The sequence below is a fragment of the Hemiscyllium ocellatum genome, chromosome 32 (genome assembly GCF_020745735.1).
Source record: "Hemiscyllium ocellatum isolate sHemOce1 chromosome 32, sHemOce1.pat.X.cur, whole genome shotgun sequence".
NCBI lineage: Eukaryota > Metazoa > Chordata > Chondrichthyes > Orectolobiformes > Hemiscylliidae > Hemiscyllium > Hemiscyllium ocellatum.
The window spans coordinates 46,042,584-46,070,120 of NC_083432.1; the positions used below are offsets into that span (position 1 = coordinate 46,042,584).

The following is a 27,537-nucleotide window of genomic DNA, read 5'->3' on the forward strand; positions in this document are numbered from 1 at the left end:
GCCAGAGGGCATAATCTTAGACCGAGAAGTTGTCATTTAGGAAGAGATATGGAGGAAAATTTTCTCTCAGAGGCTGACAAATTGTGGAATTTTTTAAGCACAGATATTTTGTGTCTGTCTTCACAGTGGAAGACACAAATAACATAACGGTAGACATCTCCTGGCCCTGATGGAATGTATCCCAGGGTACTAAGAGAGTTGGCAGGAGAAATAGCAAATGCGCCTGTGTTAATATACCAAAATTCACTGGACTCTAGAGTGGTTCTAGCACATTGGAAAACAGCAAATATGACACTACTGTTTATAAAAGGTGGACAAAAGGCGGGTAATCATAGGCCTGTTAGCTTAACTTCAGTAGTGTGGAAAATGCTTGGATCTATAATTAAGAAAGAAATAGCAAGACATCTGGATAGAAATTGTCCCATCGGGCTCCTGAAAGGCAGGTCATGTTCAACTAACTTACTCAAATTCTTTGAGGAAATTATGAGCATGGTGGGCAATGGGGAGCCAGTGGATATGGTGTACTTGGCATTCCAGTAGGCATTCAAAAAGATGCCACACAAAAGGCTGCTGCATAACAAAAGTGCACAGCATCATGGGTAATGTATTAGCAAGTATTGAAGATTGGTTAACTGACAGAAAGCAATGAGTAGGGATAAGTGGGTGCTTTTCTTGTTGGCAATCAGTATCTAGAGGTGTGCCTCAGGGATCAGTGTTGGTACCTCAACGGTTTATAATTTACACAGATGATTTAGAGTTGGGAACCAAATGTAGTGTGTCAAGGTTCACAGATGACACAAAACTGCATTCTTTGGTGTAGAGGTTACAGTCTACAGAGGGATATAGATAAATTAAGTGAGTGGGAAAGGGTCTGGCAGATGGAGTACAATGTCTGTAAAAGTGAGGTAATCCATTTTGGTCAAAATAACAACAAACAGATCATTATTTAATTGGTGAAACATTGCAGCATTCCTTGTGCACGACTCACAAAATGTTGGTTTGTAGGTGCAGCAGGTAATTAAGGCGGCAAATGGAATATTGTCCTTCATTGCTGGAGGGATGGAGTTTAAAATAGGGAGGTTATTATACAGCTGTATAGGTGCTGCTGAAGCCACACCTTGAATACGATGTACAGTTTTGATTTCCTTACTTGAGAAAGGATATACTAGCACTACAGGGGATGCAGAGGAGGTTCATAATGTTCCTTCTGCAGTTGAGAGAGTTATGTTATGAGGAGAGATTGAGTAGATCGGGACTATATTTACTGGAATTTAGAAGAATGAAAGGGATCTTATAGAAACATATAAAATTATGAAGAGAGTGAAAAAAGTAGAAGCGGGGGGGAGGGGGTTGTTTCCACTGACAGGTAAAACTAGAACTAGGGGGTATAGCCTCAAAATAAGGGTAGCAGATTTAGGGCAGAGTGGAGGAGGAACTTCTTCACTCAAATGGTTGTGGAACCTGTGAAATTCCAATTTCTGAAGCAGTTGAGGCTAACTCATTGAATGTTTTCAAGGCAAGGATAGATAATTTTTTTACTGTTCAAAAATCTAAGATTTATGGTGAGCGGGCAGGTAAGTGGAGTTGAGCCCATGAAAAGATCAGCCCTGATCTTATTGAATGGTGGAGCAGGTTCAAATGGCCAGATAGCCTACTCCTGCTCCTATTTCCTAAGTTCTTATAGAGGCTAGTTTGTTGGGGACATCCAAGGCTGCGAGTGATTTGTAATCAGTAAGTGAATCAAGAGTTACGGGGATAGGGCAGCAAGTTGGGAGTTGAGGATCATCAGATCAGCCATGCGCTCACTGAATGGCAGAGTGAACCCAACAGACTAAATGGCCTACTTCTGCTCTAATAGTTGAATAAAAGCAACATTGCATAAATGTAAGTTATGTCTAAATGAGTAAATGACCTGCTTAACAAAACCTTTGAAGCTGAAGCAGAGTTAAGACTTGCCTTTCCCTTCTCTGTGACAAGCTGTCGAAAATACAACCATCCTTCGTTTCTAACATCACTGAAGGTCACGTCACAGAGTTCTGATGTGGAATGTCGCTTAGACCTCCTGTTTTCAGTATCTTCCAAGTTATCTAAGGACTAAAAAGTAAATAATAACATTGCAAATAATTATACCTAAAAATAATGAAAAACAGAATTTTTAGTACCTTCTTCATTTCTCATATTCAAAATGTTCACTTGCAGATGTGAGAGACACTGGCCAGAGTCAGACAGAAGGGCTTATGCCCGAAACGTCAATTCTCCTGCTCCTTTGATGCTGCCTGACCTGCTGCGCTTTTCCAGCAACACATTTTTAAGCTCTGATCTCCAGCATCTGCAGTCCTCACTTTCTCCTAGAAAGTCATTCATGCAGATCAGAATCCTACTACAACAATGAGATCAGTATGGAATCCTAATCTGGAAGGCGGTGAGGGAGGCATTCAAACAGCGAGCATCTGGTCAGACCACTGAAGAGGCATTGTAAAGCAAGTGGAGGCCAGGAGGAGGAGGAGGAGTGCTTTTCTGGTACCTTGAGAACTATAGGATTCTCTTGCTTAGATGCTAACTCTCAACTATCCTACCTTGAGCCTAGCAAGTAACCCAGACTTCTTGCTATCTTTCACTGACTTTCTGATTTTTCACTTCCGAATCTAACTACTGGCATGTTAATGAGGGCAAGATTATAAATTTATCTGCATTTCTTCTTATTGCTCCCAGATAGACAGCTGCATTCTTGTCCAGAAGATCAACCTTCCACCCAATAAGTATGAACCATTTTGGTTTAACAATACAAAATTCATACATATTATTTAGATACTGAAAATTTTAAGCCTCACCTCAGCAGAGTGGAGAGGCTAAAAAGGAGAGCTCTTCGTGGTACCTCAGCCGTTGTGGGAATTGAATTCAGGCTGTAGGCATTACTCTGCATTGCAAACTAGCCGTCCAGTAAAAAATGAGGTCTGCAGATGCTGGAGATCACAGCTGCAAATGTGTTGCTGGTCAAAGCACAGCAGGTTAGGCAGCATCTCAGGAATAGAGAATTCGACGTTTCGAGCATAAGCCCTTCATCAGGAATAAGAGAGAGAGCCAAGCAGGCTGAGATAAAAGGTAGGGAGGAGGGACTAGGGGGAGGGGCGATGGAGGTGGGATAGGTGGAAGGAGGTCAAGGTGAGGGTGATAGGCCGGAGTGGGGTGGGGGCGGAGAGGTCAGGAAGAGGATTGCAGGTTAGGAGGGCGGTGCTGAGTTGAGGGAACCGACTGAGACAAGGTGGGGGGAGGGGAAATGAGGAAGCTGGAGAAATCTGAATTCATACCTTGTGGTTGGAGGGTTCCCAGGCGGAAGATGAGGCGCTCCTCCTCCAGCCGTCGTGTAGTTGTGTTCTGCCGGTGGAGGAGTCCAAGGACCTGCATGTCTTCGGTGGAGTGGGAGGGGGAGTTAAAGTGTTGAGCCACGGGGTGATTGGGTTGGTTGGTTCGGGCGGCCCAGAGGTGTTCTCTGAAGCGTTCCGCAAGTAAGCGGCCTGTCTCACCAATATAGAGGAGGCCACATCGGGTGCAGCGGATGCAATAGATGATGTGTGTGGAGGTACAGGTGAACTTGTGGCGGATATGGAAGGATCCCTTGGGGCCTTGGAGGGAAGTGAGTGTGGAGGTGTGGGCGCAAGTTTTACATTTCCTGCGGTTGCAGGGGAAGGTGCCGGGGGTGGAGGTTGGGTTGGTGGGGGGTGTGGATCTGACAAGGGAGTCACGAAGGGAGTGGTCCTTGCGGAACGCTGATAGGGGAGGGGAGGGAAATATATCCTTGGTGGTGGGGTCCGTTTGGAGGTGGCGGAAATGGCGGCGGATAATACGTTGTATGCGCAGGTTGGTGGGGTGGTAGGTGAGAACCAGTGGGGTTCTGTCTTGGTGGCGGTTGGAGGAGCGGGGCTCAAGGGCGGAGGAGCGGGAAGTGGAGGAGATGCGGTGGAGGGCATCGTCGATCATGTCTGGGGGGAATCTGCGGTCCTTGAAGAAGGAGGCCATCTGGGCTGTGCGGTGTTGGAATTGGTTCTCCTGGGAGCAGATGCGGCGGAGACGAAGGAATTGGGAATATGGGATGGCGTTTTTACAGGGGGCAGGGTGGGAGGAGGTGTAGTCCAGGTAGCTGTGGGAGTCAGTCGGTTTATAATAGATGTCTGTGTTGAGTCGGTCGCCCGAGATAGAAATGGAAAGGTCTAGGAAGGGGAGGGAGGAGTCTGAGACAGTCCAGGTGAATTTCAGGTCGGGATGGAAGGTGTTAGTAAAGTTGATGAACTGTATCGGCGCTGCCTCGTGCTCCCACGAGGAGGTTGAACAGTTCATCAACTTTACTAACACCTTCCATCCCGACCTGAAATTCACCTGGACTGTCTCAGACTCCTCCCTCCCCTTCCTAGACCTTTCCATTTCTATCTCGGGCGACCGACTCAACACAGACATCTATTATAAACCGACTGACTCCCACAGCTACCTGGACTACACCTCCTCCCACCCTGCCCCCTGTAAAAACGCCATCCCATATTCCCAATTCCTTCGTCTCCGCCGCATCTGCTCCCAGGAGAACCAATTCCAACACCGCACAGCCCAGATGGCCTCCTTCTTCAAGGACCGCAGATTCCCCCCAGACGTGATCGACGATGCCCTCCACCGCATCTCCTCCACTTCCCGCTCCTCCGCCCTTGAGCCCCGCTCCTCCAACCGCCACCAAGACAGAACCCCACTGGTTCTCACCTACCACCCCACCAACCTGCGCATACAACGTATTATCCGCCGCCATTTCCGCCACCTCCAAACGGACCCCACCACCAAGGATATATTTCCCTCCCCTCCCCTATCAGCGTTCCGCAAGGACCACTCCCTTCGTGACTCCCTTGTCAGATCCACACCCCCCACCAACCCAACCTCCACCCCCGGCACCTTCCCCTGCAACCGCAGGAAATGTAAAACTTGCGCCCACACCTCCACACTCACTTCCCTCCAAGGCCCCAAGGGATCCTTCCATATCCGCCACAAGTTCACCTGTACCTCCACACACATCATCTATTGCATCCGCTGCACCCGATGTGGCCTCCTCTATATTGGTGAGACAGGCCGCTTACTTGCGGAACGCTTCAGAGAACACCTCTGGGCCGCCCGAACCAACCAACCCAATCACCCCGTGGCTCAACACTTTAACTCCCCCTCCCACTCCACCGAAGACATGCAGGTCCTTGGACTCCTCCACCGGCAGAACACAACTACACGACGGCTGGAGGAGGAGCGCCTCATCTTCCGCCTGGGAACCCTCCAACCACAAGGTATGAATTCAGATTTCTCCAGCTTCCTCATTTCCCCTCCCCCCACCTTGTCTCAGTCGGTTCCCTCAACTCAGCACCGCCCTCCTAACCTGCAATCCTCGTCCTGACCTCTCCGCCCCCACCCCACTCCGGCCTATCACCCTCACCTTGACCTCCTTCCACCTATCCCACCTCCATCGCCCCTCCCCCTAGTCCCTCCTCCCTACCTTTTATCTCAGCCTGCTTGGCTCTCTCTCTTATTCCTGATGAAGGGCTTATGCTCGAAACGTCGAATTCTCTATTCCTGAGATGCTGCCTAACAAACTAGCCGTCCAACCTACTGAGACCTTATTAATCATAGCTGAGATACTGGATCTTAAGATTGTCCATTCTGATAAATAATAGAACTTTTCTTGTTTTATTGTATTATTACAATTTTCTTTGAACATTATTTATACGTTTTGAGGTCAGTAAGCAATGAGGAGTGTCCCACTAATGTATCTCACTGCTGATCAAATTTAGTTCACTCCCATTAGTTTTAGGCCTCAGTAATCTGAAAATGAATTCTGTGAAATTTCATGCGAATGCATGAATTATCGGAGTGTTTAGTTTCTACTTTCATGAGAGAAGCACATTACTTCTGGCCATTATCAACCTTCAATAGCTTGGCAAATGGTTACTATTTACTCTGGACTCGACAGTATCAATCAGAAGGCTATCAGACTTTTTGAAATGAGGCAGAAAGCCAAGTTGAATCCCATTGTCAATGAAAATACACATCTTACAGCAGTGATCACTAATATTGATCTAGTGGAAATAATGGATGATTTAACCACCCAAAAGAAATGAAGCAAACTTATTTCTCCTGCTGCTGTACTAGCTAATGTTGCAGATCAGTCCAGGGATCAAGTTGAATTCAAATAGTGATTCAATAACCAGTGAATTCATCACTCACAAGCAGAGATTAAAGTCAATAAAAGATTTTCTTAAAATTAAAAGGTTTAATTACAATTAAATTGTATTTTTAACATCCAATCACCCATGTAATATCCCAGGAAAATACTAGTGCACAAGTAAATCTTATACTTTTTACGAAAGTTTTACTTTTATGTTTCAGCACATTAAGATACCCTGTTCACAAATGCATTAAAAAATTATTTCTCCTTTGCAAACGGTGGATGTGACATTTCATACTGCTGTCAGAAAATGTATTTAAACAAGATTCAAATCCTATGGATTACATGATGCTCAATTGATAATTAATTAATCTTTGATGTTACATACATTTGTTAGTATTTAATTCAAGTGCAATCACTATAGTGCTAATGCAATTCCCTTTCAAAAAGTAGAATTGAATCAGCCTCCATTACAACCTCAGGCAGTGCATTTAGATCCTAACTACTTGCTATCTACGAAAGTTCAGAAGAAAGGTCGCTGGATCAGAAATGTTAGCTCTGCTTTCTCTTCACAGATGCTGTCAGTCCTGCTGGTATTTCCATCAACTTCTGCTTTTGTTTCTGAATGCGAGCATCCAGGGTTATTTGGGGTGTTTTTACTGCATAAGAAAGGTATTTGGTTCTTTTACTAATCATTTTAAATTGGTATCCTCCACCTTGGGAAAAGCATTTATCTACTCTTTTAAATATTTAAGGATTTTGAATACCTAACATCTCGACTTTAAAGGAAAACAACTATGTCTCCAATTGTCACACACCTACAGCTCTTCATCCTTAGAAAATTTCTAATCACTTTTCCTGCACCATCTCTGAAGTTTTCATATTCTTCCAAAGGTGCAGTACCCAGAATTGGACAAAATACTACAATTTTATTTTTCATTAATTCGTAGGACATGGGCATCACTGGCTGGCCAGCATTTATTGCCCATCCCTTGTTCCCGTTAAGAAGATGATGAGCTCTTTCTTGAAATGTTGCAGTCCATACCCTATAGGTAGACCTACAATGCTTTTGGGAGGGAATTCCAGGGTTCTGACTCAGCAACAGTAAAGGAACAGCGATAAGTTTCAAATTTAGGATGATGAGTGGCTTAGAAGGGAACTTGCAGATGGTGATGCTTCCATCTATAGGCTGCCCTTGCCCTTCTAGATGGAAGTGGATGTGGGTTTGAAGGTGCAATCTAAGAACCTTTGGCAAATTTCTGCAGTGTATCTTGTTGATGGCCCTGCTGCTATTGAGCCTCATTAATGGAGAGAATGGATGTCTGTGGATGTAGTGCCAATCAAGTGGGCTGCTTTTTTCTAGATAGTGTCAAGGTTTTTCATGGAGTTGGGGCTGCACCTGTCCAGGAAAGTGGGAAATACTCAATCTCAGTCTTGACTCGCGCCTTGTAGATGGTGGACAGGCTTTGGGGAGTCAGGAGGTAAGCTACTCGTTGCATGATTCCTAGCCTCCAACCTGATGTTGTAGCCACTGTGTTTGTGTGGCATGCCCAGTTGAGTTTTTGGTCAATGGCACCTCCAAGGATATTGATAGTGGGAGATTCAGTGATGGTAACACCATCTAATATTATGGGGTGGTTTGATTGGATTTGATTTATTATTGTCACGTACCAAGTGAAAAATATTGTTTTGCATGTTATCCAGTCAAATCATACCTTACATAAGTACATCAGTGCAGAACATAATGTTACTGCTACAGAGAAAGATCAACCCTAATATATAAGAGACCTGTTCATAAGTCTGATAACAGCAGGAAATAAGCAGTTCTTGAATCTATTGATACATACTATCAAACTTTTATATCTTCTGCCTGATGGAAGAGGATGGAAGAGAGTACAATTGGGGTCGAAGGGGCCTTTGATTATTTTGGCTGCTTTCCCAAGGCAGCAAGAAATATAGAAGAGTCAATGGAAGGAAGGCTGATTTTTGTGATGGACTGGGCTGCATTCACAACTCGCTATAATTTCTTGCGGTCTTGAGCTGAATAGTTGCCATAGCAAGCTATGATGCATTTGGATAGGGTGTTTTCTACAGTGCATTATAAGAATTGCTAAGTGTGTTTGTGGACAATGCCAAATTTCCTTCACCTTCTGAGGAAGTAGAGGTGTTAAATGACCTCTTATTGGAGATGCTCATAACTTGGCATTTGTGTGGCACAAATATTACTTGCCACTTGTCAACTCAAGCCTGGATATTATCCAGATCTTGTTGCATTTGAACATGGACTGCTTCAGTATCTAAGGAGTTGCAAATGGTGCTGAACACTGTCCAATCCTTGGTGAACATCTCCACTTCTGACCTTAAGATGGAGGGAAGGTCATTGGTGAAAATGAAGCTGGTTGGGCCAAGCAAGCTACCTGACAAACCCCTGCAGAGATGTTCTGGAGCTGAGATGACTGACCCCCATCAATCACAACCATGTTCCTGTACTCCAGGTATGACTCCAACCAACTGATATGTATGGATTCCAATTCTGTAAGGGTTCCTATAGTCACACTCAGTCAAATGCAGCCTTGATGTCAAGGGCTGTCACTCTGATCTCACCTCTGGAATTCAGTTCTTTTGTCCATTGTAATGATCGGAACGAGGTTGGTCAGGTGGATCTCATTGAGTATGGGCCAGGTTACTGGACCCAATCAGGGAGCCCTGGGGTTGACAGATACAAACAGCAGTCTCTCACACAGCATTGCCTTTTGTGAAGAGCACTGCTTGTCACTGGCCACACGGGTGTTTTCCTATCTTCCTGGTGGTGGAAATTGAATAAAGATTCGTGCACCTTGTGTCCCTCACTGTGTCTCACACCTGCACACACACACCATGGGAAGAAAAAAAAACAAACAGCAGTCTCAGAAAGTCTCCTCATTCAAGGGATTGGCTCTGAGCGAGCTGATAAACAAAGAGTGACTTGGTGACAGGATACCTGCCTCTGGACAGTTATTTCAATGGTGGTGAGAGAAAACAGTATGCTTTTGGAGTTCACTCATAATAGTTGTCTTTGAGTAGGGGTAAGCATTTCTGGCATCATGCCTTTATTCGGGAAGCTTGACTCATATGATCCTGTTGAAGACTGGGCTCAGTATGTCAAAAGAATGCATTTTTTTTTGGGCAAATGACACTGTGACAGAGGAAAAGCAACAAGTAATTCTTTTGACTGCTTGCAGACTTGCAGCATTTTTGATTATTAGGAGCCTAACTTTCCCTGAGGTACTAGATACTAAAACCTTTCATCTAATCTAATCTAAGAGTTGACGAATTTAGTGAAGGAACATTACGACCCCAAGCCTCCTCTAATTCTGAGATGTTATCGGTTTTATTCAGCAGTCCAGGAACCAAGGAAATCCGTACCAGAATTTTTGATGAGGTTAAGATGACTGGCAGAGGCATGTGATTTTGGGTTAACCGTGAATGAGATGCTGAGACACCATTCGGTACATGGATTAATGATGTAACAATGCAAAAGCAGCTAATACCTGAATCCCAACTGAATTTCAAACAGGCACTGGAGCTGGCCTTGTCATTAGAAAATGCAGCAAGTGCAGCATGGGAACTACAGGGCATCCCAAAAGAAGTGGACATCCTCACCTGTCTGACTGAGCTTGGAGCATACCTTTTGAGAACAGGTAATCGCAGAGCCTCATGCAGGACATGTCCTGAGCATATGGACCCTAGGTCAGCCATAGCAAAACCTCAAAACAAAGCGGAGCCTTGGTCAAATGCTGAAATGTTCTTCATGATTTGGGCTGGTAAGCCATTGTAGTTGCTGCCAATATGCAGACTTGTGACAGCAAAGGAGTCCTACAAGGCTTGACTTCAATAAGCCAGCTCAGAGGCAGGTACCTAGGAGAGTACACACCATGGAAAGTCTACCCACATTTGGTTTGGATTGTTAAATTGCTTAGCCACATCCAAATTAGAATAAATAGCTGGTTAAATAGTCATCCACTTTGATTAGATTAGACTTACAGTGTGGAAACAGGCCCTTCGGCCCAACAAGTCCACACCGACCCGCCGAAGCGCAACCCACCCATACCCCTACATTTACCCCTTACCTAACACTATGGGCAATTTAGCTTGGCCAATTCACCTGACCCGCACATCTTTGGACTGTGGGAGGAAACCGGAGCACCCGGAGGAAACCCACGCAGACACGGGGAGAACGTGCAAACTCCACACAGTCAGTCGCCTGAGTCGGGAATTGACCCCGGGTCTACAGGCGCTGTGAGGCAGCAGTGCTAACCACTGTGCATGGAGGAAGACACCAATGCAGCTGTTCCTGTGGTTGCAGAGTCAGTCTTCAACAAGATTCACTCTGGACTCCAAACTTCAAATCTGCGCAAGACCTCAGCCAGACTGAGAACGTGTACTGGGAACCATTATAGATTAAAGATACATCTTCAATTCCAGTCTCGTATGAGAAGCAGTTTATGCAGTTACTACTGACAGTAATATAAGGCTTGGGCCCAAGTTTTGGAAATGGTTGCGAAAGATTCACCTTGATTGGCTGAACATTTTTCAATTACAAATTGGCTGCGTGAGTGAAGTCATAATTAAATATTCAGATGACCATTCTGACTATTAAAGGAGCTAAGGCCACCTTATTTTATGTTGGCCAGGAAGCAATTATGGGCAGCACGTTGGCTCAGTGGTTAGCACTGTTGCCTCACAGCACCAGTGTCCTAGCTTTGATTCCAGCCTCGGGCAACTATCTGTGTGGCGTTTGCACATTCTCCCTGTGTCTGCATGGGTTTCTTCTGGGTTTCCTCCCACAGTCCAAAGATGTGCAGTTAGATGAATTGGCCATGCTAAATTGCCGATATTGTTAGGTTCATTAGTCAGAAGGAAATTGGTCTGGTTGGGTTACACTCCGGAGGGTTGGAGTGGACTGGCTGGGCCGAAGGGCCTGTTTCCACACTGTAGGGAATCTAATCAATTCTCGATTCTGCAAAGTCCGTCCAGTGCAATTTGTCATTGTGTGTGCAAAAGTAGCAGCAGAAATCAGGTGGATGGAAAGTGAATGAATCATTAAGCCAGTACATTTTGCAAAATCGGCAGTACCGATTATACTGACTAGGAAGCCTGACGATGCAGTTCACTTTTTTGGGATTTTATGCAAATGGTAAACCACTCCTCACAGTTGGTTAAATACCCAATCCAAGCACAAGGGGCTTGTATGCAAAACTGGATGAGAGGCTATCCTTCACGAAGCTGGACGTGAGCCATGCATAACTGCAATTGCAACTAGAGGAGTCATTCCAGAAGTATGTTACAATTAATACCCATAAGATTTGTATTAATATACAAGGCTGCCATTTGGAGTATCAGCCTGTGCCCTTTTCCAGTGCATAATGGAGAACATTTTACAAGATATACTCCAGAGCACCATTTATCTGGATGACATGCTATTAACCAGGAAGATCAATAAAGAGCATTTGAAGACCTTGAGCATACAGCTTAAACATTTCTCCAAGGTGGGCATGTGCCTGAGAAGGGAAAAAAAAGTATGTTCCAGGCACCTCAAGTGACCTACTTGTTCTAGAGTTGACAAGACCCCCATTACAGCCATTGGAAGATAAAAGGAGGGCGATCAAAGATGCCTTGGTTCCCACTCTGTATCAGAGCTTAGGTTTTTTGTTGGATTGGTGAATTATTACGGAAAGCCCATATGTAACCTGGTCTCTGCCTTGGTACCCTTCCACCTGCTATTGAGAAAGGGTCAGCCTTGGCAATGGTCATGTAGCCAAAATGTAGCCTTCAGGGAAGTGAAAATGCAGCTACCACCATCTAAGATGTTGGCACACTATGATCCCAAGAGAAGTGTGGTGCTGATATGTGATGTCTCCCCATACGGTAACAGGGTCGTGTTGGCTTACTGGTGGGCCAGCAGAGAGCAATGCCTGATAACATATGCTTCTCAGACTTTGGATGATGCCAAATGCAAATATGACCAGATCGAGAAGAAAGTTTTGCCGGCCATGTTTGGTGCAACGAAGTACCACCAATATTCTTACAGATGTAAATTTGTCATAGTAACAGACCACAAACTCCTCCAAGAGCTATTTAAAGAAAAGGCCATGCCACCCATAGCTTCTGGGTCCTTATTCTCAGTCTGTTCTGATTTTAAAGCTTCTGGACATCCTTCCAGTCACCAATGATAATATCGGACTGTGGACACAAAATATCCTGTCCTGGTTCAACTAAAACATCTTGGGGGAAACAATAGATCCATCGATACTATTGCTGAAATATTATCAGGACCCATATTCTTTGCAGATCTTCTAGCTGTTTCTTGGTATCACATAAAGTCAACCGAAATGGCTGAAAACTGGTATCTGTGCTGCTTGGGACCACTGAAAGAAGCTGCAATGGATCATCCATTTGACACTTCTGGCTGAAGATAGCTGCCAATTCTTCAGCCTTACCTTTTGCATTGTTGTGTTGGACTCTCCCATCTCTAAGGATGGGGATACTTATGGAGCCTCCTCCAATGAGTTGCTTACCATCATTCACCACCAGCTGTGGGAGGACTGCAGAGTTCAGAGCTTGATCCACTTGTCAGATTGATTTGCTCAGTCTATCACTTGCCGCTTATGTTATTTCACACAGAAACAGTCCTGTTTGATAGCTTCAGCAGGTTGCCACCACATTTTTAGGTATGCTTGGTGCTGTTCCTAGCATGTCCTCCTGCATTCTCCATTGAACCAGGGTTGACCCTCTGGCTACATTTGCAATAATAGAGTGGGGGATATACTGTGCCTTGAGGTTGTTGATTGTGTTGGAGTACAATTCTGCTGCTGTTGATGGCCAATGAGTGCCCAGTTTTGAATTGCTAGATTTAGAACATAGAACATAGAAAGATACAGCGCAGTACAGGCCCTTCAGCCCTCGATGTTGCGCCGACCGAATCCTACCTAACCTACACTAGCCCAATAACTTCCAAATGCCTATCCAATGCCCGCTTAAATGACCATAAAGAAGGAGAGTTCACCACTGCTACTGGCAGGGCATTCCATGAACTCACAACCCGCTGTGTAAAGAATCTACCCCTAACATCTGTCCTATACCTTCCACCCCTTAATTTAAAGCTGTGTCCCCTAGTAACACCTGACTCCATTAGCGGTAAAAGGTTCTCAGTGTCGACCCTATCTAAACCCCTAATCATCTTATACACCTCTATCAAATCTCCCCTAAACCTTCTCTTCTCCAATGAGAACAGCCCCAAGTGCCTCAGCCTTTCCTCATAAGATTTTCCTACCATTCCAGGCAACATCCTGGTAAACCTCCTCTGCACTCGTTCCAATGCCTCCACATCCTTCCTATAGTATGGCGACCAAAACTGCACACAATACTCCAGATGAGGCCGCACCAGAGTCATTATACAGTTGCAACATGACCTCAGGACTCCGGAACTCAATTCCTCTACCAATAAAGCCCAGTACACCATATGCCTTCCTCACAGCACTATTTACCTGCGTGGCAACTTTCAGAGATCTGTATACATGGACACCAAGATCCCTCTGCTCATCCACACTACCAAGTAGCCTACCATTAGCCCAGTAATCCATCTTCTTGTTACTCCTACCAAAGTGAATGACTTCACACTTAGCTACATTGAATTCCATTTGCCACATTTCTGCCCAGCTCTGCAACTTATCTATATCCCGCTGTAACCTACCACTTCCTTCCTCACTATCCACAACTCCACCGACTTTTGTGTCATCCGCAAACTTGCTTACCCAGTTTTCAAGCCCTTCCTCTAGATCATTTATAAAGATAACAAAAAGCAATGGTCCCAAAACAGATCCTTGTGGTACACCGCTAGTAACTGCACTCCAAGATGAACATAGTCCATCAACTACTACCCTCTGTCTCCTTCCAGCCAGCCAATTCCTAATCCAAACCTCTAATGTATCCTCAATGCCATACCTCCGTAGTTTTAGCATTAGCCTACCATGGGGAACCTTATCGAACGCCTTACTAAAATCCATATACACAACATCTACTGCTTTACCCTCGTCCACTTCCTTAGTCACCTTCTCAAAGAACTCAATAAGGTTTGTGAGGCACGACCTGCCCTTCACAAAACCATGCTGGCTATCCTTGATCACGTTATTCCTATCCAGATGTTCATAAATCTTATCCCTTACCATTCTCTCTAAGACTTTGCCCACCACTGAAGTCAGACTCACTGGCCTATAGTTACTAGGGCTATCCCTACTCCCTTTCTTGAACAAGGGGACCACATTCGCTATCCTCCAGTCCTCTGGTACTATTCCCGTTGACAATGACGACATAAAAATCCAGGCCAATGGCTCTGCTATCTCCTCCCTAGCTTCCCATAGGATCCTAGGGTAAATGCCATCAGGCCCAGGAGACTTATCTATTTTCATCCTTTCCAATATTCCCAGAACCTCTTCCCTGCATATTTCCAGGGCATCCATTCTAATCATTTGTGACTCCATATTCACATCAGCAACAGTGTCCTGTTCCTGAGTGAATACTGATGAAAAGTATTGATTTAGTGTCTCTCCAATCTCCTCCGCCTCCACACACAACTTCCCACTACTATCCTTGACTGGACCGATACCTACCCTAGTCATCCTTTTATTCCTGACATACCTATAGAAAGCCTTTGGGTTTTCCCTAATCCTACCAGCTAAAGACTTTTCATGTCCCCTTCTCGCTTCTCTTAGCTCTCTCTTTAGATCCTTCCTGGCTACCTTATAACTCTCTATCGCCCCAACTGAACCTTCACGCCTCATCTTTACATATGCCGCCTTCTTCCCTTTCACAAGGGATTCCAATTCCTTACTAAACCACGGCTGCCTCACAAGGCCCTTTACACCATGCCTGACTGGTACATACTTATCAAGGACACGTAGTAGCTGCTCCTTGAACAATCCCCACATCTCATTAGTGTTCTTCTCTTGAAGCCTGTTTTTCCAATCCACACATCCTAAGTCATGCCTCACTGCATCATAATTTCCCTGCCCCCAGCTATAACTCTTCCCCTGCGGCGCACACTTATCCCTCTCCATCACTAAAGTAAAAGTCACCGAGTTGTGGTCACTGTCCCCGAAGTGCTCACCTACCTCCAAGTCTAACACCTGGCCTGGTTCATTACCTAGAACCAAATCCAGTATAGCCTCACCTCTTGTTGGCCTGTCTACATATTGTGTCAGGAAACCCTCCTGCACACATTGGACAAACACCGACCCATCTAATGAACTCGAGCTATAGCTCTCCCAGTCAATATCTGGGAAGTTAAAGTCCCCCATAACAACCACCCTGCTACCTTCACTCTTTTCCTGAATCATCCTCGCAATATTATCCTCTACTTCTCTAGGACTATTAGGAGGCCTGTAGAAAACACCTAACAGGGTGACCTCACCTTTCCTATTTCTAACCTCAGCCCAAACTACCTCAGATGGCAAGTCCTCTTCCATCGTCCATTCCACTGCTGTAATACTATCTTTGACAAGTAATGCCACACCTCCCCCTTTTTTACCCCCATGTCTGATCCTACTAAAACATTTAAACCCTGGAACCTGCAACAGCCATTCTTGTCCCTGTTCTACCCACGTCTCTGTAATGGCCACAACATCGAAGTCCCAGGTACCAACCCACGCTGCAAGTTCACCTACCTTATTTCTTATACTTCTGGCATTGAAGTATACACACTTCAATCCACCCTTCTGTTTACAGGCACCCTCCTTCGAGATCGCTGCATTATTCATAACCTCCCTACACTCAAGGTCCTGTACCCTAAAGCTACAGTCCAGGTTCCCATGCCCCGGCGGAGTTAGTTTAAACCCTCCCAAAGAGCACTAGCAAACCTCCCCCCAAGGATACTGGTGCCCCTCAGGTTCAGGTGTAGACCATCCTTTTTATAGAGGTCCCACCTTCCCCAGAAAGAACCCCAGTTGTCCAGAAACCGGAATCCCTCCCTCCTGCACCATCCCTGTAGCCACGCTACGATAGATTGAAGTCTGTCCCATTTAGCACAATAATAGTGCCAAACAATATAATGGAGGGTGTTCTGCATAAGGACAGTGTGGTGGTCACTCTTACCATGGACATATTATACAGAGCCTTTAATTTTATCTTTTTGATATCTTATCATCTATGCAGGCTCATTCTCCTCATTCTCTTATTTCTCCATTGATGCTGGAAGTAATTACCAAAGTGATGTCTGCATTTATGGTAGCCACTGTGCATTCTGCAGGACCTGGCTTTCTCTGGTAGCCACTAACATGTCCATGGAGATATACATGTTCATATGTATGTCTGCTGTAGCCATGGTATTAACAACATTGGAGAAATTCACCAATGTTCTACTCTGTTCACTGAATGTCTCTACCAAACCTGCCTGCTGTTCCAATGATAGTATAAATGCACAGACTAAGTAATTAATAGTTGACAATATGATGTCATCTTCTGCCTGGGGCTGAGCAGATGCTTGGTCTTCAGCAGTCCTCTGAATGCTAGCAAATTTGGGCATTTCTGCCTCAACCATCTGCAGAGCCAGTGATGTGCTCACCAGAATGTGTTCCTGAATCTAATCTAGATAGAGAACCCACCAAGATGAAAGACTCTAAACTGCTGAAGGGTGCAGGAGAAAGTTTTGCCAGTACACTCTGAGGAATCCTCAGAGATGGAGGAGCAGAGGAGCAGAATGTTAGCCACTGCAGCTCCCATCTTGGCCATCTCTGCTCATGATAGGTTTTTTCCTGCAATGAGACAAAAGTAGGAATGAGCGAGACGTAAACGGAAGAAATAATTACCAGCGGTGGTGCAGGAACAGCAGAGCTAGTAAGGTGCCTGGAGAGAACAGTGATTTATTAATTAAGAAGAATGAGGTGGGTGACAGTTGTTGATTGGAGGTGCAGTATGAAATGGTGACAGCTGTAGTCTAACTGATGTTACTAAGCAGTGGCAGAGTTGGAATGAATGTGAGGAAGCAGTCAGATGATGATGGTACTTACATTTGCAGAGCACAGAAAATCATTAACTGTCTTCCAGCAATGCTGGAGAGTTCTTTTGGTGTGCAAAACCCCATTGAAACTGGTCACTATCTTGGTCCAGGTTGACTGTGTCGGATTCTATTGGCTCCTTTGACGATCCACAATAAAAAATAATAAACCTCCTCTCCACTAACTCATTCACCAGCACCTGCAGGATCTTTTCTCCAAAACATGGTGTTAACTTCCTTTTCTGCAGCATCTCATTGACAAAAATAATGGTGCAGCAAACTATTCCTTTAGCAGTTCCTAGCTTGCAGCATTTGAAGTGGTACAAAACTAAAGTTTAAATGTGGAGTCAAGAATGTCAACAGTGCAACATTTCTGGCAGCAACGAACACTTCTGCATCTGGTGTCACATTATTAAACGAGGGCACTGCAGAGCCCAAAAGCACAATCAACAATGCGAGCAGTAGAAGTTTGAGAGAGAAAAGTCGCCACATGCCTTTGTGGGTAGTCTGCCATGAAATCCTGGAAAATATCACATAGCTACAAAATGGGGAAATTAGCCCATTATCTTCCTAATTCTGCTACTGCTGTCTGACCTGCTGCACCTATGTAAATGACAGGACTTGAGGATTCACAGCTTAAAATCTCTACGATTGAGTATCTAGATCAAAGTCTAGATTAGTGTGGTGCTGGAAAAGCACAGCAGGTCAGGCAGCATTCGAGGAGCAGGAAAATCAATGTTTTGGGCAAAAGCCCTTCATCAAGAATATCAAAGAACTATTCCAAAATATTGCTTGAAAGATAATGACAATTTTGCTAACATGGCACCATACAGCTCTCTGGAAAATAACACGCAATCCATACAAATTGGAAATTTATGTCACCTTTGCATTACGACATGCTATGTTTTTTTCTTACTCATTAATGTTGAAATTAAACTTTACTTTATCTAAATAAGACAATGGTTATTTTTAATCACTTTACTGCACATTAAAAATTGATTCATTGTTGCCATAGATTTAACAACGTTCCTAGCCAGAAATATGCTTAAAATCTCACTGTTGAAAGCACAATCTGCAAGAATTTTAATTGTGGTATTCTAAATATATACTACTTGAATGCTCATAATGTGAAATAAATAAGCAAATGCTAGTATTATAACTAATCAGCATCAAAATGAGGACAGAGGCCAAAATTCTGGTGGCGACCAACTGGACTGGTAAAAACCCTGACCAGAAAAGTTAACCCATTAACATCTTTCAGATGCTTAGCGACCAGATGGCGAGTTTCAAAATCTGTTTTTCTTCTTGATAGAAGTCAATAATTAACCTCAGAAATAAAATGAACCATAAACTGTTTGAATTTTTTTTTCATGGGACATGGCAGCACTTGCAGAACTTTTTACCCTTGAATCAAGTGACTTGCTTGGTGATTTGAAAGTGCAGTTAAACTCAATCATATTGTTCTGGGTTTGGAATCATAACCACTTAAGGGTGGTGGGTTTCCTTCTCTAGTTTAAAGGATGTAGAAGGAGAAAATAGTTGGCATAATCATGATATTGGGTAAAAACAATGACTGCAGATGCTGGAAACCAGATTCTGGATTATTGGTGCTGGAAGAGCACAGCAGTTCAGGCAGCATCCGAGGAGCAGTAAAATCGACGTTTCGGCAAAAGCCCTTCATCAGGAGCAGTAAAATCGACATTTCGGACAAAAGCCCTGATGAAGGGCTTTTGCCTGAAATGTCGATTTTACTGCTCCTCGGGCGCTGCCTGAACTGCTGTGGTCTTCCAGCACCACTAATCCATAATCATGATATGGATCCATTAAAGAGACATCACCTATTAGCCTCAGACTAGGGGGCAACGATTAATAGGTACATTGTGGCACCCCCTCAGAAATGATGTTTACATTGTTTAATCACAACTGAAACGTACTTTGAATTCCTTCCAAAATAAAAGAACAGCTACAAAATGCAAGGCTTACATTGAAGAATGCTACCTTGAGCTGAAGCCCCACCATTACCTCACAAGGGTGATGCTTAATTGGAACTTCATAAGGGTCAGTCAGCCACATGCTTTGACGTTCACTGCTGAATCAGGCAGCTCATCAGTTAGTTAGTTGGTTCTTTTTCCACCCAACATGTCCCGCAGTCAGTGAGTCCATCACTAACCTAGCCAGTTTGCCACCCAGTTGGTCAGCCAGCACGGTCAGTAGTCAGTCTTTCAGTCACTTACACAACCTCCTAGACAATCCATTCCTCACTCACATACACAAGCTCTGAATGAGTTAATTCCTCATTCAACCAGGTAACCAGTTCCCTAGGCAGTCCCTCACTCACTCACCCAGCCAACACCAGCCCCCATCCATAATCAGTCACTCCCTTACTTAACCATCTTCCCTGTCAGCCAGTCAATCCCTCACTCACCTCACCCACCCAAGCCGTTCTGACTTATCTCTCAATCACTATCTACCCTGCACTCCCTAATCCTGACAGTCTGCCAATTCTCTTCTCTCACCTGACAGCCAGCTAGACTTTCTCCTCCCATCTCCAAATCTGACTCACATCATTTCTGCCAATCAACTCTCTCCCTTCCCCAAAAGGGGTTTTCCCCTTCCATGCTCAACAGGCCTGTTATCATACACCTTCCCCTCAAGCCAGAGTCTCCCAATGACATTCTCGAGGCTCCGGGTCTTAAGTTGAGTCAAATGTATCATGTTGAGATTTTTGCTAGACTCCAATCATGGACTACTTCTCTCGTGCAATTGTCATGGATATCAGAAGATCAGAAGCAAATGTGGGACAGGACCAGCAAGATCTTATAGTTACATTTAATTGCATTTTGAACAATGTTTGATGGGTCAAATAGGACCCTTCAGTAGCTGTTGTGGCTTGCAAACTGCTTGTTGGACAAGCCTGAACAGGTCCTTTTGTACTTCATTAGTATGGAATATTATTAATATTGATATTATTGGTAAATAGAGTGAGTCACTCATTTTTCTTCATTCTCATTTCTAAAGTCGACTCTTACCCCATCCGTGAAAAAGCTCCTCAGCAGCTTCAGACTAGGAACCCTTTTCGGCAATTTCCTATTAAAAATGAACAAGATCTTGACTCGGATCATAATATATCAGATCTGCATCCAATAATCATAGAATATGATTATGATTTAAAACTATGATTAAGTCTATTTTTGATTGCTGTTTTAAAATAGGTATACATTGTAATCAAATAAAATATTTTGGAGCTCACAAAAATATTCAAGATACGCTTACACACAGGATTTAGTGGTGAGATCTAGTGTGAAAGGTGAGCATTAACGTTTTTGTCCTAGGGTTTCTTATTTAGGGAAAGATATATTTTCACTGGAGACACTTCAGAAAAGGTGCTCGGGGATCATCCCTGGTTTGGAGGGATTGTCTTATGAGTAAAAAGTTGAAACTCTACTCACGCTGGTTTAGAAGAATGAGTGGTGAGCTCATTGAAGTATATAGGATTCCTAACGGCCTTGACAGGGTAAATGCTAGGAGGTGGTTTCCCTCATGGGAGAGTCTAGGACTAGAGGGCGTAGACTCTGCATAAAGGAGTGTCAATTTAAGACTGAGATGATTAGATTAGATTCTTACAGTGTGGAAACAGGCCCTTCGGCCCAACAAGTCCACACTGACCCTCCGAAGAGCAACCCACCCATACCCATTCCCCTATATTTACCCCTTCACTTAACACTACTGGCAGTTTAACATGGTCAAGTCACCTAAACTGCACATTTTTGGATTGTGGGAGGAAACCAGAGCACCCGGAGTAACCCCGCGCAGACACTGGGAGAATGCGCAAACTCCACACAGACTGAGGTGGGAATTGAACCCGGGTCTCTGGCACTGTGAGGCAGCAGTGCTAACCACTGTGCCACCATGCCGCCCATTATATTAGATTAGATTACTTACAATGTGGAAACAGGCCCTTCGGCCCAACAAGTCCAGACCGACACGCCGAAGCGCAACCCACCCATACATTTACCCCTTCACCAAATACTACGGGCAATTTAGCATGGCCAATTCACCTGACCTGCACATCTTTGGATTGTGGGAGGAAACCGGAGCACCTGGACGAAACCCACACAGACACGGGGAGAATGTGAAAGCTCCACACAGTCAATCGCCTGAGATGGGAATTGAACCCGGGTCTCTAGCGCTGTGAGGCAGCAGTGTTAACCACTGAACCACCAATGAGGAGGAATTTCTTCTCTGAGGGTTGAATGTCTTTGGAACTCCTTGCCATAGAAATCTGTGGGGGCAGAGTCCTTACATATATTTAAGGCTGAGATAGACTCTTGATCAGTAGTGAAATCAAGTTTATGGGGAAAAGGTAGGAAAATGGATTGAAAGAATGTTGGATCAGCCATTATCCTATTGAATTGCAAAACGACCACTGTACATGCAGTTCAGGAGTACTTTAGTTGTACCCAGCAACTAAAACATCATCGAGCCAGATAGCCTGTACAAAATAGATAAGAAACTTTAAATATTAAGTTTCAGTGTTCAGGTTTGTTTCTTTAATGAGAGTTTGCAGTTACTAAATTCACTTACTTGGAATATAAACAATTGCTGATTTTCCTCTTGTTCCAGGGGCACCCTTTCTCCACATAAGAATTTCCCTTTAAAGGGCCTCATTAATAATCACTACCATCATGCAAATTTATAAAAGAAAGAAATAATTTGTCTGATGTATTTTTATATCATGTTTGTTACTTTATTTTCTAAATGACCCAGACACTCCTTATACAACAAAATATGTACTTTGTCAGCATTGGTTCAAGATGCTATGAATCTAATTATATTAAGAATGAATTCCTTAAAAATAATTTTATGCATAAATTCAAGAACCTAGCCACAAAAGAGAAAGCTTACGAGTACACTTTTCCTTCATCCCGATACGTATTCAGTCCTTCATCGCAAGACTTTGACCTTTCTGTTGTTATGGCAAGAAGATAGGACGACCGTCGACTGGCTTTCATGTTGCCTAGAAGCAGTAATTATGAACATTAGAAAATAGGAACTATGAGTGGGAATAGGCCATTAAGCCCCTCAAACCTGCTCTGCAGTTTAATCATAGCTGATCTCACCTTGACCTCAACTCCATTTTCTTGCCCACTACATAACCATGTAACTCATTATTAATTAAAAATCTGTACATCTCCCCCTTAAACTTATTCAGTGCCCTAGCTTCCACCTCACTCTGGGGTAGTAAATTCTACAGATTCACAACTCTACAGCAAACATGTGCCAAGTGATCAAACGTTCTGGATAACCAAGAGGTCCATATAATCAATGTAGAACAGTCACTAAATAACAGAAACGTAATGCATAGGAGTATACACGTTACTATTATACCTTATTTATAACATAAAGCACTGAAATAGTAATGCAACTTTGTCTTAAATTCTCACTCACGCCCTCAACTGACTACTCAGATATCTCAGTAAATTGCAGCACTTGAGGAGAAACTGACACAAAACTGAATCAACTGTTGATAGCTGGTCACAATAATGCAGCAAACTTTGCATTATTTGCATCATGTAATTTTTGGCAGTTTACAGAGAATGCCAGTTCATAATGTGCTAGCTAAAACAAAGTTTGCTGTCTTTCTTCATTATCTCAGTTTTATATCTGCCATTCTTTAGCCTAAAACAATAACTTCTCATTCTCAATTACCCCACAAGGGGGAACAGCCACTCTTATGTCTACTCTGTCAATCCCTTTTAGCTTTTTATACGCCACAATTAGATCTCTTCTCATCACTCTAAACTCAAGTATCGGCCTAAACTGCTCAATCTCTTCTCATAAGCCAAACATTTCATCTCTGAAATTAATCTTGTGAACCTTCTCTGAACTGCCTTCAATGCAATTACATCTAACTAAAACTATGCAGTATTACCAATGCCCTGCACAATTGCAACAACACTTCCCTATTTTTACTCTCCATTCCTTCAGCAATAAATGCCAAAATTCCATTTGGTCTCCTTATTACCAGCTGTACCTGCACTGCTAGCTTTCTGTAACTCATGCACAAGGACATCCAGATCCCTCAGCATTGAAGCATTTTGAAGTTTCTCTCCATTTAGATAATAAGTTTCCTTTCATTCTTCAGACCAAAATGGATAACCTCATTCTTATTTATGTTAAGCTCCATCTGCTAAATTTTGGTCCATTCACATAACTAGCCTTATCCATTTATAAATTTCTTACTTCTTCACTGCAACTTACTTTTGTTATCTTAAACTTGGTTTATAGTACATCTAATATGTTAGGTAACTAAAAAAAAACATTATGAACCCAGAAGAATGTTTACAGCATGAAATGCTAGCTTGTCTGTCATTACTTGAATGCCATTGATGAAGCGCAATTACTAGTATTGTATGCACATAGGCATTTGCTACGAACCTGCTCATTCTTGGCGATAGACATTGGGTTGCAGTGTCATAGAAAACTTCAAAAAGTGTAATACTGATTGTCAAACAGTTATACCAGTCAAAACCAATTTTTGGCTATTCTTGGACCCGTGGGTTTTATTTATTTTTTCACCATGCTAACCCACCTAAACCGCACGCCCCTGGACACTATGGAGCAATTCTTAGAATGGCTAATCCACCCAAACTGTACATCTTTGGACTGTGGGAGAAAAGCCCATGCAGACACCGGGATATGCAAATTCCCACAGACAGTCACCGAAGGGTGGAATTAAACCCAGATCCCTGGCATTGTGAGGTGCAGTACTAACCACTGTGCCTGTATTGAATAAGCGATTGGTATTTAAAGACTGGTAATGCACTGGGAGCAGATGGGACTCATCCAAGGATATTGAAGAAAATAAGAGTTATGTTGTGTTATGTTATGCCCTTACTCAAAAAAATGTTCTAAGATTAAGCCCAGCAAATATGGACCTGGCAGCTTAACTCAGTAGTGGGGAAACATCTAGAAGCAATAACATGATACAGAATTAATAGTCATGTAGACAAATGCCAGTTAATTCAGAAGAGAAAGCATGGATCTGTTAATGGATTTGTTAACTAAATTGCTGGAATATTTCTTGAAGTTGCAGAGAAAGTTGGTGAAGGCAACACTGTTGATGCGCATAAGGCATTTGATACAGTGCCGCACACAGTCTTGAGGGAAGTTGTAGCTCATGGAATAAAAGGGACATAACATGGATACAAAATTGGTCAGAAACAGTGATGATTGATAGGTATTTTCAAACTGGAGCAAGGCTTGCAGTGGAGATCCCTCAGGATCAGTATTGGATCTCTTTCTTTTCCATATATATATTAATGATCTAGTCCTTGAGGTGTATGGAACAATGTCAAAATTTGCAGATAACAGAAAATTTGAAAGCTTTGTGTACTACGAGGAGGACAATGTAAAACCTCAAAATACATTGACGTGTTTGGACAGTTGGTGGATAGGTGACAGATTATGAAGTGCAATGTGGAGAAATGTGAGGTGATACAGTTTGATAAAACGTGTATGGAGAGTGTGTAAATAAAGGTACTATACTAAAAGCTGTGCAAGAGCTGAGAGACAGGACAGGTGGAGAGTGTGGTTATTAAAGCATAGGTTTTTAAAATAATGTCATTGAATATAAGAACAGGGGGTTTATACTGATCCTACATAAGACAGATCTTTAGCTTGAGCAATGTGTTCAGTTCTAGGTGAAATACTTTGGAGAAAGAATAGAAGAGATTTATGAGAATGCTTCCAGGGATGAGAAAGTTCAGGTGTGGCGATAGAATGGAGATATTAGGACTGTTTTCCTTGGAGAATAAGGCTAAGAGGAGATGTGATTGAAGCTTTCAAAAATCAGATTCATCGCAACAGGGGAGTCAGGGAAAAACTAAATGAAAAAAAATCAATCTTCTGATGCAAAATTGAGTCAGACCATCATGTACCAAAAATCTTTTAAATTTTCACAGGTCCCTCCCACATTTGGACTTTATTTAATACAGTTTTTATACAAACTTTTTTTGAAAGAGAGAAGGCAAGCATTTTACACTCAGACTATTATATACTTAAAATGTCCTATTGTCTGATAGTTCTTTATCCACTGAGAAACAGTTTGTTAAAATACTATATCATGCTGATTCATTGTCTTCTGTAAAACATTAGCAAAATTAGTACATATAAAAACTCACTGCAATCCTGAGAGAAATGACGTGAGTGAACAGGAGGAAAGGTGAAAGTTGGAGAAGCAGGACTAGTGATGATTGTTGGAGCAAAATCCTGACCACTTGAAACAACAGATGAAGCAGGGATATGACCTGCTGTCAGGTCAATACTTGGGCTTGTTGGCTCATCTGTGGAGAGAAAGAGATGGAGGCATAAAACAATTAACCATCAACTGCATTGCATAATGAAATATTTCATAATATTTCTGAAAAGATAGGAATAAGAATATTATTGACTGGTTTTATACACTAAATATTGGCTTACATTTCTATAATCATTTTCAGAACATCATGAGTGAAAGTGCTTTACAGTCAGTGAAGTTCATACAGTTATATGCAGTGTAACTCATTTAAAATCAACTCTGATCAAATCAAACCCCACTCAAGGCAATTATTATCCATACAAATATCCATTACTATGCACTTCCAATATTATGGTAAAATTTGAAACTGATCAATAAAACTAAAATATTTCTGGTGTAAACTGAATAAATGGGTTTACCAAACTTAGTTGTGTAACCTACAAAGCAGTAGAATTTAAAGAGTTTTTGGCCAAAGTCAATTTACACTCCAAAATAATTTGTGGAACCAATGGCTGTTTTTAATCAAGGCCTCTGCCAATTTGAAACAATGCAATTATTTAATACATTATTGCATGAATAAAACTGCAAATCAATTTGTTCATTTTTTCTGACGCTTTGAAACATTTATCAGCCAAAATAATATGCCTGGCAACCATCTGCTTAAATTTGTGTATCAACATTTTTGCCATTTCCTCACATAAAACAGCATTACAACACAGGTAGCTGAAGCATTGCTTTCTTATGCTGTGTGTTGTACCCACACAAGAAAGAATTTTTCTCATCCTGATCAGATTTACATAGAAAATTAACAGAACAAAAAACTGATTGAAATTGGTAATCATAAACACCTCATTGAGCAGAGATTATGTACAGAGTAAGTTCATAGTTACTCCCACAAAAGAATAAAGTACCAAATTTCTCAGTACAGAAAGAAGCAATCTTAAATAAAACTTCCCATAGCTTTGTACATTCATTGGTATCACATATTTATCCAACATTCTGTCAAGAAATGCAATTCATTGATGTCCTTTCGGGGAGGAAACTGCCATCCTTACCTGGTCTGGCCCTATACGCGACTGCAAACACACAGCAATGAGGTTGACACTCAACTGCTTTCTGGACAATTAGGGATGACTAATAAATGCTGGCCTGGCCAGTGATGCCCACATCCCGCGAATGAATTAAAACAACAGTCTTATGTTTCAAATAATTTCTTGTGCAAAAATCTTCCATATTAGAACAAACACGTGCATAATATTAACCTTGCTTCATTTTCATTGCAATTTTTCAACTGATTTTTCCCATTCACTGATTCTCTATCAGAGCAAATAGCCTTTCACTAATTATTCTATCAACATACCTTATTACTTTAAAAGCTCTTTTACATATTCGCTTAACTTTCTCTGTTCCAGTTCAAATAGTAGCAGAATCTTAACTAAAGATTAATAACGCTGCAGATTTAAAAAATAATAAGGCAACTGGAAATAGACATTATACATATGGCACCTGGAGTTACATATTCCTTTCTGGGTATAGGTATAGTTCTGCCAAAAGAAAGTATAAACATTCTAATAAAACAAAGGTCCAATTTAATTTTAAAATATTGGAATTCTCTAAGTTTTGAAGAATTTAAGGTAATCTCATTGTTTATCTCTAAGTATTTCAATAGATTCAGAGTGGATGCAGTTAAGATTTTTCCCTTGGTTGGGGAATATAGAACCAAGAGGCACAATTTAAAGACAGTTGCAATTTAGGTTGAAGAGGAGTGGAACTTTTTTTTCAACTCAGAGGGTTGTGATCAATAGAGTGAAAGCTGTTGAAGCTCAGTCTTATAAATATATTTAAGATATTGATGGATTTCTGATTGCCAGTGGTGTACAGCATTTTGGGAATAAGGTAAGTAAAAGGCATTGAAGTGTTTGATCAGCCATGATCATATCATATGGTAGGGCAGGCTTAACAGTCAAATGTCCTAATCCTGCTTTTACTGAACAACAATTACAAAGAAAACTCCAGGGTTGAGGA

General features: G+C 42.6%; 1 protein-coding gene across 3 annotated transcripts in view; it reads right to left on the bottom strand.

Moving 5' to 3' along the window:
• Positions 1–27,537, bottom strand: part of LOC132831055 (rho GTPase-activating protein 23-like) — a 516,705-nt gene that overhangs the window by 83,182 nt on the left and 405,986 nt on the right. For all 3 annotated transcript variants that reach the window (XM_060849107.1, XM_060849108.1, XM_060849109.1), the window contains 4 exons: positions 25,397–25,558; positions 22,119–22,230; positions 20,243–20,300; positions 1,957–2,094 (listed from right to left, as the gene is read on the bottom strand). In XM_060849107.1, the coding sequence (XP_060705090.1) occupies positions 1,957–2,094; positions 20,243–20,300; positions 22,119–22,230; positions 25,397–25,558 (470 nt within the window). The remainder of the gene's footprint in view (positions 1–1,956; positions 2,095–20,242; positions 20,301–22,118; positions 22,231–25,396; positions 25,559–27,537) is intronic.